Below are 14,862 nucleotides of genomic sequence, written 5' to 3'. Positions count from 1 at the left end.
TTCATCATTGATGTTTCTTTCCCTCTCTCCCTTTCCCTTCCTCTCTGAAATCAATTAAAAAAATGTATTTTTTAAAAGGCATGGCTTATCAGGCCAGAGCTCGCCAAAGGAAACTAGGTCAGAGGCTGGAGGACACGGCAGAGGCGGAATGGCTGGTGGCCCCTTCGCTGCTGCTGCACTTGCGCAAATTGCCTGGAGAAGTCACGCAGGTCAGGTGTGGGCATGTGGTCTCTGCAGCCCCCTCCTCCCAGCCCATCCAAACAGTGGCTGATGAGTTGAATCATCACTTTTCAAGCCAGTGTTTAATTATGTCAGCTTTCTGCCTGTGAGAAGAGCAATTATCAAACACTTCTCATTTACATTTGAAAAGCAGAAAATCACATAATCAGTATGGCTTACCCGGAAAATACATGTCACACTCACTCATTTATTAGTTCTCTCTATTATTTCAACCCACAAACACTAGCTACCCCCCTTACAACATAAGGTGTAATTCAGTTGCTTTTGATTTTCCCATCTTTTCATACTCCAAACATCTCAATTGGTTTCTCCCTGTATGGATTTAAAGTCAACTCAGTGTCTGGTAGGCTGAAGATTTTTTTTTTTTTATGTGGACTGTAGTAGTTCATGATCAAAGCAAATGTCTAAGAAGGAGTAGCAGTGATATTGACATCCCTGCTACCAACAACAGGTCCTACTGGGCACTGACTGTGTGTCCAGCTCTCCACACGAACATCTCATTTAATTCTCACAACAATTCACAAGGTAGATACGTTTGTTATTATTTGTTGTTGTTGTTGTTTTGTTTTTTTGTTAATCCTCACCCGAGGATATTTTTCCATTGATTTTTAGGGAGAGTGGAAGAGAGAGGGAAAGACAGTGAGGAACATTGATGTGAGAGAAACACATTGATTGGTTGCCTCCTGCATGAGCCCTGACCAGGTCCCAGGCTGGGGGGGTGGGGCCTGCAACCAAGGTGCATGCCATTGACTGGAATCGAACTCGGGACCCTTTGGTCTGCAGATGGACGCTCTACCATTGAGCCACACCAGCTAGGGTGCTGTGCTTATTATTGATGATTCACAGAAGTGGAAACTGAGGCTCAGAGGTTAGGGAGTTGTCCCAAGGACACAGAGCAAGTGGCAGGGCCTGGATGTGAGCCCAGGCCTCTGGATCCACCAGTGAGTGAGTTCTATGGGCCAGCCTCTGTGCTATGGAGGCCGATTTAGGGCCCATCTTTTTCTTGGGTGCAATGGGTCATGTGGGGCTGACTCCCATGTCACTGTCTTTCCCACATCTTCATGTAACCTGTGATGGATTACCATCTACTACCCATTCATACATCTGGTAAACTTATTTCGCAAACACACGCGTCCTAAGGAATAAGCCAGTGGTAGACACTGTGCTCGCACGGGGCGGAATCGGGGACACATTTCACTTCTGCCTTCGTCATGCAAGCGATCTAGTTGGCTGAGACACGGAAAAATGGCTCTAATGAAATATTAATGGCCTTCATATAGAAGTCAGCTCAGGGCACCACTTGTGTCTTGCATATTCCAAAGAGATACCAGGACAATGGGTGTGAGTCATAAAATACTTTGAACCATTGGTGAGTGAGGAGGTGTCAAGATAAAATATTTACATCTTGGCGACTGTATATAAATGAAGAGGCTCCCATAGAGCTACCTGCAAACTGTTTTTAACAATGGGAACGAAGAAAGAGGAGTTGGTGAAGTAGAGAGTTCAACAGGAACACCCTCTGTTATAAATGAAAAATCCAGCATTCCATTGACTAAGAAGGGGAGGGAAATTATTCTTCAATGTCTGTCAATAATCTATCTATCTATATATATAAAAGCCTATATGACCATCCGACCATTCAACCGTCCGACCGGTAGCTATGATGCACAATGACCTCCAGGGAGCAAATGCTCCGACCAGTAGCTATGATGTGCACTGACCACCAGGGGGCAGATGCTCAACACAGGAGCTGCTGAGCTGCGGTGACTTGGCAGCTGTGGTCCTCCGGAGCCCGATTCCGGGGTGCATCACCTGAGAGCTGCCCTCTCGCAATCTGGGACCCCTTGGGGGATGTCGAAGAGCCAGTTTCGGCCCGATCCCCTCAGGCCAGGCCGAGGGACCCCACCAGTGCATGAATCCATGCAACAGGCCTCTAGTTCTCCCATATTTGGGGAAGGGACTTGTGGGAAAGGCTCCTTAATTCAATCGTTATTTTATTCATCTGATAGAATGTTACTGAATGTCTCATACCATGTTAGATATTATGGGGGAAGATATTAAGTCCTCTATTGATCAAGAAGCTTACAATCTAGTGGAGAAGTATCAGACATGACACAACTCCAAGTTGCAAAGGGCCAAGCTGGTCAAACTCCAGTTTACTATGAAAAAAATCTCATCTTATTTTTATTTCTGGCACCTAACTTAGAGCTTGGTCTACATTACATAATGTAGTCACCTGACTGATTGTGATAATACATTTGTTACTATTAAAGCTCCAAGAAAAAGTCAGTTCATGTGGAGTTTTTACTGGATTTTGATGACTCAGCTCAGGCCTAAATAATGAAGAGACATCAACCAAGTGTTCTGGATAGCCCCTGGATCAAACTGTGCCTGAAGCCTGTTAAGAATGGAACTCAGCAAGTCTAAACCTGGTTTGGGAGGAGGGGTCGACACCTTGGAAAAGTATCTTTTGGAGTTGTTATCGGTTGCTTGCACTTGGTGGGCAGGTAGGCACAAAGCTGGAGTCTTTACTAGTGGTTGAGTTGGGAGGAGCCAGGAGAACATAAAAACCCCTGTGAGCAAACCACGGGACCTTCCTGGCAACCCTGCACTACCCGTGGCCCAGCTCTCCGAGCTTCTGGTGGCCATCAGCAGTGCTTGGTGCTCCTTGGCTTGTAGATCTCTCCAATCTCAGCTCCAGCTGCAAGTGTAGACCCCTCTACTCCAGGCTTTGCCTCTTTCCCCACATGGCATTTGCCCTGTGAGTCTCTGTGTTTCTTCTTGCCTTGAGAGCAGAGTTCTCAGCATGTCTCAACTCTGTAGACTCTGACTGCTAATGAAGACTACTTGCAGTGTTTTTAAAAGATCAATGTGGAGTCCTTTGACTTTTCATAAATAACTTTTTAATGGCACTGTGGACCTCCATTTAACTGATTCAACAGACTGTCCTCCCGATGGATACTCCAACATGCGAAAAACTCATCGCTAGCCGGCCCATCTGGTGTCCCCCTCCACGCCCCCCCGCCATGTGTGCCCACAGTCCCGTCGTATCTTTACCAGGAGGCAGCAGTGTGTGTTTCCAAATCTGCTGATACCAGTTGTGTTTGCTATTGCTCCGATCACATTTAACTGAGTATGGCGTAAACAACACAATATGAGTGTAAAAAGGAAGCAAGCATTTGTTTCTATGAAAAATAAGTTAAACTCTTTGTATATACTCAATTTCCTTCTGAAGTAATTGCTTTCCAATTACACGTGAGCAAGACATTTGCAAAATATTAGAAACAAACAGCAGATGATTCTAGAATGGTTCTGTATTCAGGTTGTTCTAGGAGTATTTTTTATTATGTATACTTTTCTTTTATTTATTTTGAGTGTGGTTTATGCAAAATAGAGAATAAAGAATTCCTGTCAATGGACCCAGACTCAAATCCAGCTGAAATAAGCTATTTTAGGCATGGGTCACTTTAAAAACACAATTTATTTTCCGCCTGCCCTATTTACTGCCACTTTTGAAATGTGCCCTCAACCACATCAGGCAACAGGGCATGCCTTGCCTCAGCATTGTATAGTTGGGCCGTGTTAGGTTTCCAGTCCCAGTTTTCTTTGGACCGATTTACAAAGTAGAAGCCCCCCACCCCCCCCCACCCCGGGGCTCCTTGGTTGCTCCCCAGCTTCTCCGAGCGAAGGTGGTAGGGCAGTGATAGTGATGGATTTCCTCTGTCTAAACTGCCCCTGGAAATGTTAACTGCATGCAAGTGAGCACAGGGTGCCGGCCTCTCCCTGAATCAGGGTGCAATTAGTACTTCCCAGGATGCCAAATTTGAGTAAGAACACAAATAGCAAGGAGAAAACCTGTAGTTACTAGAAATAGAATGTGTTCTGCTATAAAACTCAAGATATGGCCCCAGTGGTTCAAAAGTTCAAGGACCAAGTATGATCCCCAACTCATCCAAGGATAGGTTTTATTGATTTTTAGAGAGAGATAGAGAGAAACATCAATCTGTTGCCTCCTGTATGCACCCCAAACGGGGATCGAAACCCCACCTAGGTCTGTGCCCTGACCAGAAATCAAACCCATAATTTATTGGGATAGGGGACAATGACCCAACACACTGAGCCACCCGACCTGGGCCCCAATGCTCATCTTTATTGCTTGATTTCCTCAGAGCAACTTTGAGATTACAGGAGGTTATCACTTTGAGGAAAGAGCCGAAGTCCAGAGAGTTTAAGTGACACACCCACGGTCACCCAGCTATCGTGGTAGCAATCCACCCCAGGTTTGTTCTGCTTCAGAGCTTTCACTCCTTCCACTATGCCCCAAAATGCAAATACTGGGCAGGAGAAACTGCAGAGAACCAGGCCGCCAGATGGAAAGCAGGAGTTGGCGGTCCACCCACACGGGGTAAACACAAACCTTCGGGTGAAGTCAGCTGCTACAGGGGGGTCACAGACGATTAGCACTGGGCCTCTGCTCACTGCTCTAAAGCTTCCCAGCAATTAGAGGGAATCACAGTGCCAACCACAATACCAGGCAGAGTGTGAAAACCCCGCGTTAACTACAAGTTCCTGAGTGCCAAGGAAAAAGAAATAGCTCTCGACGGGAAACAGCAGAGGAGGCTTCCTGGAGGAGGGGCAGCGGAGCATCAGGTTGGTGCGATGTTCGCAGAAATAGCCCTCACATTTGTAGAGTTCTTTACAGCTGAGATAACACTTTTTGCAGGCATTCTGGTATTTGTCTCTCAGAACTCCCCCACGGGTGAGGACAAGAATAATCATTTCTAATTGAGACATGAGAAAACTCTTGTCCAGAGTGGTTCAACGACTTGCTGAGAGTCACACTAGCAAATTGAAATGGGACAAGGACCTAGGTCTGCACCCCAAAGATTGCCATTTCCATGTGTAATCAACATGTAAACCAATATGTAAAAAAGAGGGATTTTGCATTCCTTTTTTCCCCCTTTTGGTATTGTCTTTAAAACTTGGTGTGTATTTTATTCTCACAGCACATCTGAATTTAGACTAGGCACATTTAGACTAGGTGCTCAGTGCCCACACTTGGGATGGAGGACAGAGGACAGTTTTTCTGACTCGTAGTCTTTCTGGTCTACTAAACTCCCTCAGAAATACAATGCGAGATGGGAGTAGCGCCTCTCATACAAATAAAACAAAAGGCGCATGTCATTGAGGGTCCTATCAGGACACAATTGATACCTCCAAAGAGGTCACGGAAGAGAGCTTAGTGAAGAGTTAAGAAACCGAACAATGGATGGGAAAGCACCCAAAGGCTGGGAAGAGTGGATCTGCAAACACCTCTGGAACCTGGCAATCCTGTAGCTCTGGGTGAGGGCTGCCTCATAGATTCTATGGCCTTTGGTCTGAACATACAGCCACTGGCATTGCACAGCCTGGCAGGGTAGAGATGGGGAGATAAATCCATTGACCTCTTTGCCCTTCCATTCACTACCTCCTTGGCAAACCCAATAAAAAACTAGAGGTAATGACCTATTGATGTATCCATAGACATTAGCCTCCTGGGGCACAGAGAACGCAGAGAAGAATAGATACGAGATCTGGAAGGCAAACAGGGAAAAACCAGCAAAAAAATCAAAGGCACAGAAGTGTGGGAGCCTGTTTGCTGTCTGGTGGAGTGTCAGAGCACAAGGATGGAGGTAGCCAGTGACATGACTGAAAGGTTGGGCTGGGGCCAGGTCGTGGCTTGTATTCTGTAACCAGTAGCTATCATGGAAGGAAGGCTTTAGGGTGAGGTCTTATATAGTAAAAACTGGGCACTAAAGAGACGGTCCTGACAGGCATTATACTCATTGGGTTTTGAGATTTGAATTAGCTACACGCCTCACCTCTCAAGTGAACCCATTGAGAAATAGATACTAGAGACATACAAGAATCAAGACCAGCCACTTCATTGCTGGCAAAGTGAAGGGGACTGTGGCTGCAAAGTGAGTGAAGATGGGCTTCCTAGGCCTCCTTTTTGTACTGGTTACAGGTCTCCAGCCAGAGAGAGAAAGAGAGAGAGAGAGAGAGAGAGAGAGAGAGAGAGAGAGAGAGAGAGAAAAGCTGGGCCGCTGTGGGGCTCACTGTGCCGGTGGGCTCCCTGCTGGAGGAGAGGGTCCACATTCTTACCCCACAAGAAGGCTAAGGGGCAATGAACACAGAACACAGGAATCCTACTCTGTGAGATAGAGAGACAAGATGGATGGAGACAAAGCAGTGGCTCATGCTCCCTACATTCCCATGAGGCTTGATATGTCCATAAAGTCTTCTATTTCATAAAGAAAATGGGAAGAAGCAAACTACAGCTTCTTTTTCAAGAAGGATTTTAGGGTTGACTTCAGGTGGTTAGAGCAGTTTATCCTAGTTAACGACTGGTTAGCAGCAGTCATAAAGCTATTTTGTGGGTGGGATTAAGTATTAGAAAAAGAAAGATAAGGGACAGTTAATACATAAATGGTGGAGACAGCATCAACAGGAAGTGGCACCACGGCGGAGGTGAGTGAATCAGGTACAAGGAATGTGTCATATTGAAAGGAAGTAGGTTTTAGGGGGATGAGAGGCTCGTGACCAGGCCAACCAGTGATACCAGTGGGATACCCCGATGAAGCTGTCCATGATGATGGGTATCTAGAGCTCAGAAGAGAACATGGTGTTAGAGATGCTGACATGGGAACAATCCAGAAGCAAAGGTTGAGTCATGATAAATCACCCAGAGAGAGACAAGAGACAAAAATGGTTATTTAATGGCTATTTTTAAATCAATTGAAAAGAAAAATCAATTCCTCAATCACACTAATCACATTTCATGGGCTGCTCAATAGTCACATGTGGTTAGTGGCTTTTGGATGACACAGAGGAAGAATATTTCCATCACATTTTACTCGTATTCCCCCAAATACCTGAAAGAAATGAAAACAAAACTATGGAAAGTAATGACAGGAAGCTATGAAAGAAATAAAGCACAAAGATAGAGAAGCTTGTAGGAATATGATGATGAAGACGATGCCTCTGGGTGCAATTTATTTTTTTAAATTTGCATAGGCAGGATTCTACCTAGACTGAAGTCATGTGTGTAAAGGTGAAGCCTGACTTTAGGTGGAGGAAGTTCAACAAAGTTGTTAACTGACAAGAAGACATTGGACTCCTGGTTTTGGAGGACAAGGACCCCAGAAATCAGATCCAAAGAGGAGAGTGTTTCCCAAGTCTACTCATTCACAAATATGTTTTGACAGAAAGAATATTTGAAATTATAGCCCTCATTGTATAGACATTGTCTCTGCTTTTCTTCCCAGCGTGGGTTTTTCCACTTCTGGATCCACAGCTATAGTGAAGAATATGAATGAAACATATCCAGTCTTCAAAGAATTTATCATGTAGGAGGAAAAATAAAGAAAGAGCGCAGCAGAATGCAGAAAGACATAACTGCATAAAGCAATGTACGAATGAAACCCTCATGAAGGTCACAGCAGGGGGAACAGAGAGGGTCTTTGCAGAAGAGGTGACATTTGAGCTGAGCCTTGAAGAGTGGATAAGGTTTAGGGGATGAAAGGAGCTTTATAGCAGATAGGGAGGAAAAACATAAGCAATGGCATGAAAATGGCATGAATGTAATATGTGATAAGGATGTCTAGGAAACAGAAATTCCAGGACAAACTGGAGAATAGTTACATAAAATGTATTTATAACAGAAAAAGATGAACATGACAGATGGATGGTACAAGGGTGGTCTTGAATGTAAGAGATGGAGAAAAGCAGATAAATGGTATGAGGTTCAAGAAGTGTTCGGATTATGAAGATACCCATTGACCTGGAACAAAACAAATGCACAAATTTTCTAAGATTCTGGACACTTTCAGGTCAACCTTGAATTGACTCTTCCTGAATGAATGAATGAATGGATGACAAGACTCTGTCTCAGTAGCAGTTAACAGTTATCTGTAGCTTTAAAAACCATTTCCTAGATGTTATAGGACACTAATATGAATCAAACCAACCAACTCGGAACACAGTAGGAAACCCGATTTTCCCATCCGATCATATTGTCCGAACCACTAACTTACATCAATATTGTCTAACAAAGATATTAAAGTTAAGCAGAATTGCTTTAACACAGCTGAAACATCTGCCGCATTTAATAATAAATTGTCCTGCTGCTGCAACATAAGGCATCATCAGAAACGTTATTCCAGTGCCCCCAGAGCTTCTGAGACTCCAAAATGCCATGATTACCATAAGTAGGTTTGGGCAATTCTCAAAGCTAAAAGGAAAACAATTAATTCATTTAAATATTTAAAATAAATATGGGCCATTTGGATCGTTTGGGAGAAGCAGTGGAATTACAAAGACTACAATAATTAGAATCTAACTCCCCAAAGAGAGATGTTCCAAGATGTGGCTTCCAGATGGAAAATTCCCCTAGCAGGTCTGTGCAAGACATGTGCTCACCCTGCCCCAGTCGCTGCAGCATTGGATAAGCATCCTCCCTCCACCAAGTCTCTGATGGGGTCACAGTGGGCACAAACCTCTTGACTTTTACAATTGAGTGTTGTACCTCTTTGGACAAGAGTGTTCTCATCTCTGAAATATTTCAACACAACCCTCCTGTAGGTAGAAGTGAAGCCGGGCACCCACATTTCAATTCAATAAAACTCAGTTTAATAAACATCAACCAGAAGCTCTTATATTCCAGCCATTGGGCTGAATATATACCAGGGAAGCAGATAAATCACACAGGAGGAGCTGCCTTTAAGTAGTCCTTATTGGCCAAGGAGAGAAATACAGACTAGTAAATGTTCTAAATGGTTCTATGATAGAGTTAACGTTAAAGCATTCTGGAAACACAAGAAAAGCGTTTCATTCAACCCGGGGAGAAGCAAGCCTCATGGAGGAAGAGATGCGGGAGCAGAATTTTCAGAGTAGAGACATGAGGAAGGAAGTGGCTTCTCAGGCGAAGAACCACGTAGCACAGGGTAGTGAAACAGCAGTCCAGGAGCTGGTGGTCATTTGGTGAGTGCAAGGCAAGGCGGCGAAGAAGAATCTGGGAGAGAGGACACAGAGACTAGGTCCTGGAGGGCCTGTGGGGTCATGCATGGGGTTTGGACTTTATCTTGGAGGGAATGCGGCCACTGAAGGGTTTTCCTGAGAGAGGAGTGACATCGATGTCGGGTCCTCACAGCTTCCTCTGCCTTGGGCTAAGCACTTAACCCTCCATTCTCACCACGTGGAGAGAGGAATCATTATGTGCACATCACACCTACAAAAGCAAGGTCTCTAGAGGCAATAGTTTGCCTAAGTTCCCACGGTCAAGAAGCACAGGAAGTAGGATTGGAATCCAGATCTTCTAGACGCTGAAGATTATGCTTTGAACCCCTACAAGGTACTGCTTCTGAACCAGACCAGGCCTTTGGGATGGAGAGCACATTGGAGAAAGGGAAGCTGGGGCCCAAGAGACCAGACAAGAGGTATTTAATATGCTCTGTGCTAGTTATAATTGGTGATAAAATTGTTTTTTGGTGTGGTGTTTTTTTTTCCCCCAAAGCACAAAGACCTTGCCTCTCTGAAGGGTCAGTATGTGCTCAAGTTCTTGAAGCCAATCACCTGAATTAAAAATGTCAGCCTTTCAAACCATTTTGTAGTTTCTGCCTGGCATTGTGCCAGCCAGTTACTATGGGAGGGGAAGCTGATGTCGTAAGCAGAGAGCCATCTTTAAGGAGCTTTGTTGAAAACCTACTCTAGAAGAGACATGGAGCAAAGGGTGTTAACAGTTGCTGGTCTCTCCTGCCTGCTTGCTCTTGACCTTACGAACCACACATGCAACCTCAGGTTATCCAAGGAAAAAGCCCGTTACTCAGGACCCCAAGCATCTCATCATGCTATGGAATCCACAAAACAAGAGGCAGCATGGCTAATTGGCCACGTGTCCTTTAGCTACGGCTTGGTGATTTTTCTTGGGAAGAATGATTAGTAACCACTATTGAATATTGAAAACCTCAGTCTTTTCATAACCATATATTCCATGCTGGTTTTCAGGCACTGCTGGGTGGCTATATTGAAGAATGAGTTATGGGTCACTCTTAGGGGGCTCACAGTTTACCCGAACGAGAAGGCATGCAGAGATTGAGATCCAATGGGGCATGCCGTAATAGAAATCTGTAACAGACTTTCTCCCTTTTGGTATATACAATACATTGAACATCTTAACATCAGTATCTTTGCTAATTCTTTCTTCCTTCTCTCCCAGCAAAGTTCTACTCATCTTCCCGTCCCAATCCAGCATACAGCCTGAGCCTTACTTGTCTCTGTGGCTACTCCATCATAAATGGATGGGTGGATGGGTGGATGAGTGGGTAGATGGGAGGATGGGTGGATGGATGAGTAAGTGAATCACAGGAGTGAGTTATCATGGAAGCACTCATAATTGTCCCAACAAACTATGTTCTCCCTTTTCTCAGGATGTTTGTATGTGTTTTTTGACCTTTATGCAGAACTCTTCATCACTTCTCAATGAGCTAAATCCTATTCACATGTTAATTCAGGCATCATTTCTTTTGGGTAGGCTCTGTCCACCTCCAGTTTGGGTTTGACCCATACTCCATTCCCATAGGTGTCTGCATAGTCATCCATCTCTTTCTGTATCTGGTAAATTCTGTAAAACCAGGAACCAATTGCTAGTGACCATTATATTTCCAATATCCAACAAAGCTCATAGCACACACTAGAACCTCAATACATAAATTAATTCATGGTTGAACATAGTAAGTCATTTAAATATTTCCTTTGTAACCTATCATGAAGTAAAGCCAGTGCTTGAAAAACCACACAAAACTTGAACGTTTCTGTGGAATAAGGCCTTTTGAGTCTGCATTTAGAAGTGTTTAAAAATGACATTTGGTCTCTTTTGGAATCATTTTCCAATGAAAAAGGATCTGATGTCATTTAAGCCTGCGGGACAGTGTCTCCTTCACAACGTATAGAATTTCTAACAGTTATGGTACTATAATTAGCTTTGATAAGAGTTAAGTGGGGATGAATTTGTTAATGACATATGATACTTTAAAAGACATGGAGCCTAATGCTGAGCTCTGATCACTGTGACCTGAGGAGAACCTCCGACCTGATTCCCCTCCCCACTATGGATAACTGTCAATTGGGGTTTCAACTGAGACCAGCCCACTCACGTGTTCTCAGATGAGTCCTCCCAGGACCGTGCCATGTTGGCTGCCTCATAAAAACCATGATGCACAATCAGGCTACTAGACGCTCTTCACTGAGCTGCAAGGGCCCTGCACGCTATTTCTGACCACAAGGAACCTCTTTGGGGGTTGCGGGGGTTGGGGGGTGAGTATTATCATCTCTATGCTACGGATGGAACAACTAAGACTCAGATCTTGCTCAAGCTCACTGAGATCGTCAGTCACTAGGCAAAGATTTCAAATCCTGGGCAGTCTCCTTAAAAAACGTCTCTGCCCAGCTCCACTGAGGTGGTTCTCAGGGATAATGGGAACCTGAAGCAGAGATCAAGTGTCAATGGAAAGTGACTTCAGCGCTGAATGATGTAGAGCCAGCTATCTCAGATACAGCTGCTGAGGGAAGAGGGTCCCAGAAATACTTTCCCATCACTATGGACACAGGACCGTCACACGCCTACTGCACATCTTACTTAATCCTCAGAACAAGGGATCTTCCCAAAAGATCATCTTTTCTTACAACGAGGCTGACATAATTCTGTATTGCTTTATACGCATTATCTCATTTGAGGCAAACACAATGTTGGAAAGAGAGACATCGCCCCATTTGTGGGGGAGGGATCTAGGGCCGAAAGTTCAGTGGCTTAGGTGGCCCAATTAGGGGGTAAGATAGCTGTGGCATGAACTGCAGTGAGCTTTCCACTGCACTCTAGCTGGCACCTGTCCTCGCTCCTGTATATTATTTTCTTCCTCCTTTCACCAACTTAAAAAGATACAAAGATTAGAGAGGACAGAGGAAAGTCCTTTTACCAGTGTTAGATTTTTACATCACAGCGACTTCAAGACACTCCCCTTGAAGAGTGGGAAAGAAGTCTTATGGGTATAACAAGGCAATCATGTTAATGTCTCCAATATTTTACTAACATTAAATAAAAGACTGAGTTGCCCAGACAACTCACCCACAATTGCAGTTCTGGTTGCCACCGAGCATGGAGAAGAGTGGGATACATTATTAATACGGCCGCATTCTCTGAACTGGCAGAGGACCCATGGGAGGGGTGACGTGTCTGCCCAGCAGCTGCTCTGCTTTGCAGAGGAACACCACGTATAGTCCCCAGAGAGCCTCATGTGTGGTGTGCAAGGCGAATTCTTTCTCAAAGTTATTTCTCTGAATTATTCTATAGGGTTATTCGGGGCAACTACAATGAGTCATGATGAGGTTCCATAATGGTTTTAGACATGAACTTAGAGATTTCCTGATTCTGGATCCTGAGAAGTCCACGGAGGAGCTGGCCATTCAGCCATTTCCTCTGTGCCCCTGGCAGTCACACATGGCGGTGGGAGCTGAGTCTTGGCAGGTGGCACCCGGCCTGTCTGCCTCATCCATTACCACAGGGACCTGGCTTCCCCCTTTCAAAGATCCATCTCTTACTGATGATTTGAGCAAATGAAGATGAGGAAAATGCTGTGTCTTTCGCAGATACTTTCCTTATAATTTCTCATACCAGTGTTGCATAAGGCTTAAAATAACAAGGGTGTGTCCATAGACTAAATAAAAAGAGCCTAGTATTGTAGAACATATCCATTGACCATAGAATTCCAAAGGGTACATAAACATGTTGAACGTAAAATATGTTGATTCTATAACCAATTTTCAACACCTTCCTGTTATTCCTCTTTGAAAATTGTTCTCAGAGGCTAAAATAGGCACGCATTTTTAATGGATGAATAATTTTGATAGGGGAAAAACTTTATTCTATGAAAGCTCATTTTATTTTGGTGAAACATATAATTTGAAGCTATTTTTAAAATTCTTGTAACATCCGCCCAAGAAACTCCTTTATTTTAATGTCTTCAAACTTGAACTCATGGCTCCTACCGTGACCTGACCTGCTGTCCCCTCTGCGTCCCCTCGTCCTGGGAGCCCTGTCATGTTCCATAAATTCTATTACATTCGGTCATCTTTTGTGAAAGTGAGGTTCAGGTATTAGGAACCACACGTGCACAAGATTCTTCTGTGTGCTTACTCCAATTTGAATTGCTAGCAAAAAAAAAAAAATTGTATCGGAAATAACAATTTACAGTTTCAAAAACAGGAGGGTCAAAGATGAGAATTTTAATGGTCTTTAGGAACCATTGCCTTGAAGCATAGATGTCGGTCAAAAGCATCAGGAGATCGCGTTGCGACTAGAATCATTTTATTTCTTGAGGGAACAATTTGAGTGTGGAGGAATTTCCATAGCTACGTTAGACTTGGTCACCCCGTGACACACACTTTGAGAGAACACTGGCAAGTCCAGATGTGTTTGGGCAGAAATTAAGCTCAACAGGACGCGCAGCCTTTCCCATCGGTACCTGTCTTTGGTTTTCCGTCTCCAGGCGCAGCCTGGCCTCCACACACCTCCGAGTCTCCAGGAAGGCCTGGCGCTGGGCGCGGTCTGACAGGTAACTGATGAAGATCCCAGCCGTGTTCATGCACATGAATAACACCACCTGGGCCACCACCTGCAACAGAATCACAGACAGAGCCTGGTCAGGCGGCCCGAAGAAGAGCTGTGTAGAGGCAAAGAGAGAAATTCAATAAACATTCCCACGGCAAATCTTAAGGAAATAATCCAAAAGCTTAGTAGCAGGTGAGCAGAGCCAAGTTCTTCACTCGGGTCTTGAGGCAGATGTCATCCCCTCAGAGGGGCCTCCCGCGGCCATTCCATCTAACTTAGAGCTTCTCCATCCCCACGTTCGGAGTTGAACCTGGATCGGAGGCGTGAAGCAAGACAAGGGGCTCCTTCCCTCTTGCACACTCACGCTCACCTCTCCCCTCCATGTGCTGAAGGTTTTGGCCTTTTAAGGGGCTGGGAATCAGGTGAGAAGAAGGGGAAGAGACTAGTAAGACACAGGGAAAGTATTAGTTGAATAGCAATGTTGTGCTTTGACCTTGGGCCCTCTTGGGTAGCATCCAAGTCCTGTGGTCCTAACTCGAGAAAAGATATCACAGCGACTCCTGCTTTTCATCTCCGGTGCCGTCACCCAACTCCCAGGCACCAAACTCTCCTGGCTGGAGTCTTACCCCAAAGCTTGCATTCTTGGTGTGTTTTCACAAGTCATTCTCACAGCCGGAGAATTGTGCCCGTGTTTAGGCCTCTCTGCTTTTGGACTTAGGTGTGTCTTCATTGGTTTCACACTTTAGCATTAGTGGCTGCCCACTGGGCAGCGGGAGGGGCTGCAGAGGCAGGGAGCGTAGGCATTGGAGAATGCGGGAAATACAGGGAGATTGTGATCCTCTCTGCAACCCCAAGGGGGCGCTCAGGTACTGTGGGTCCTGGCAAAGTGAATGGGTCAGCCACCCACCAAAGGCCTTTGCACCCGCCTGGAGCTTCTGTAACCAGAGACCCGAGTTTGCATCCCTTAGCTCCAACATTTA

At 44.9% G+C, this 14,862-nt stretch overlaps 1 protein-coding gene across 3 annotated transcripts in view; it reads right to left on the bottom strand.

The window, feature by feature from the left end:
- ADCY8 (adenylate cyclase 8) overlaps positions 1-14,862 on the bottom strand; it is a 143,102-nt gene that overhangs the window by 98,323 nt on the left and 29,917 nt on the right. For all 3 annotated transcript variants that reach the window (XM_079796329.1, XM_079796331.1, XM_079796330.1), the window contains exon 2: positions 13,797-13,946. In XM_079796329.1, the coding sequence (XP_079652455.1) occupies positions 13,797-13,946 (150 nt within the window). The remainder of the gene's footprint in view (positions 1-13,796; positions 13,947-14,862) is intronic.

Source organism: Cnephaeus nilssonii, assembly GCF_951640355.1.
Source record: "Cnephaeus nilssonii genome assembly, chromosome: 18".
Classification (NCBI taxonomy): Eukaryota; Metazoa; Chordata; class Mammalia; order Chiroptera; family Vespertilionidae; genus Cnephaeus; species Cnephaeus nilssonii.
The sequence above is the reverse complement of the archived record's forward strand: the minus strand, read 5'-3'. Positions and strand labels throughout refer to the sequence as shown.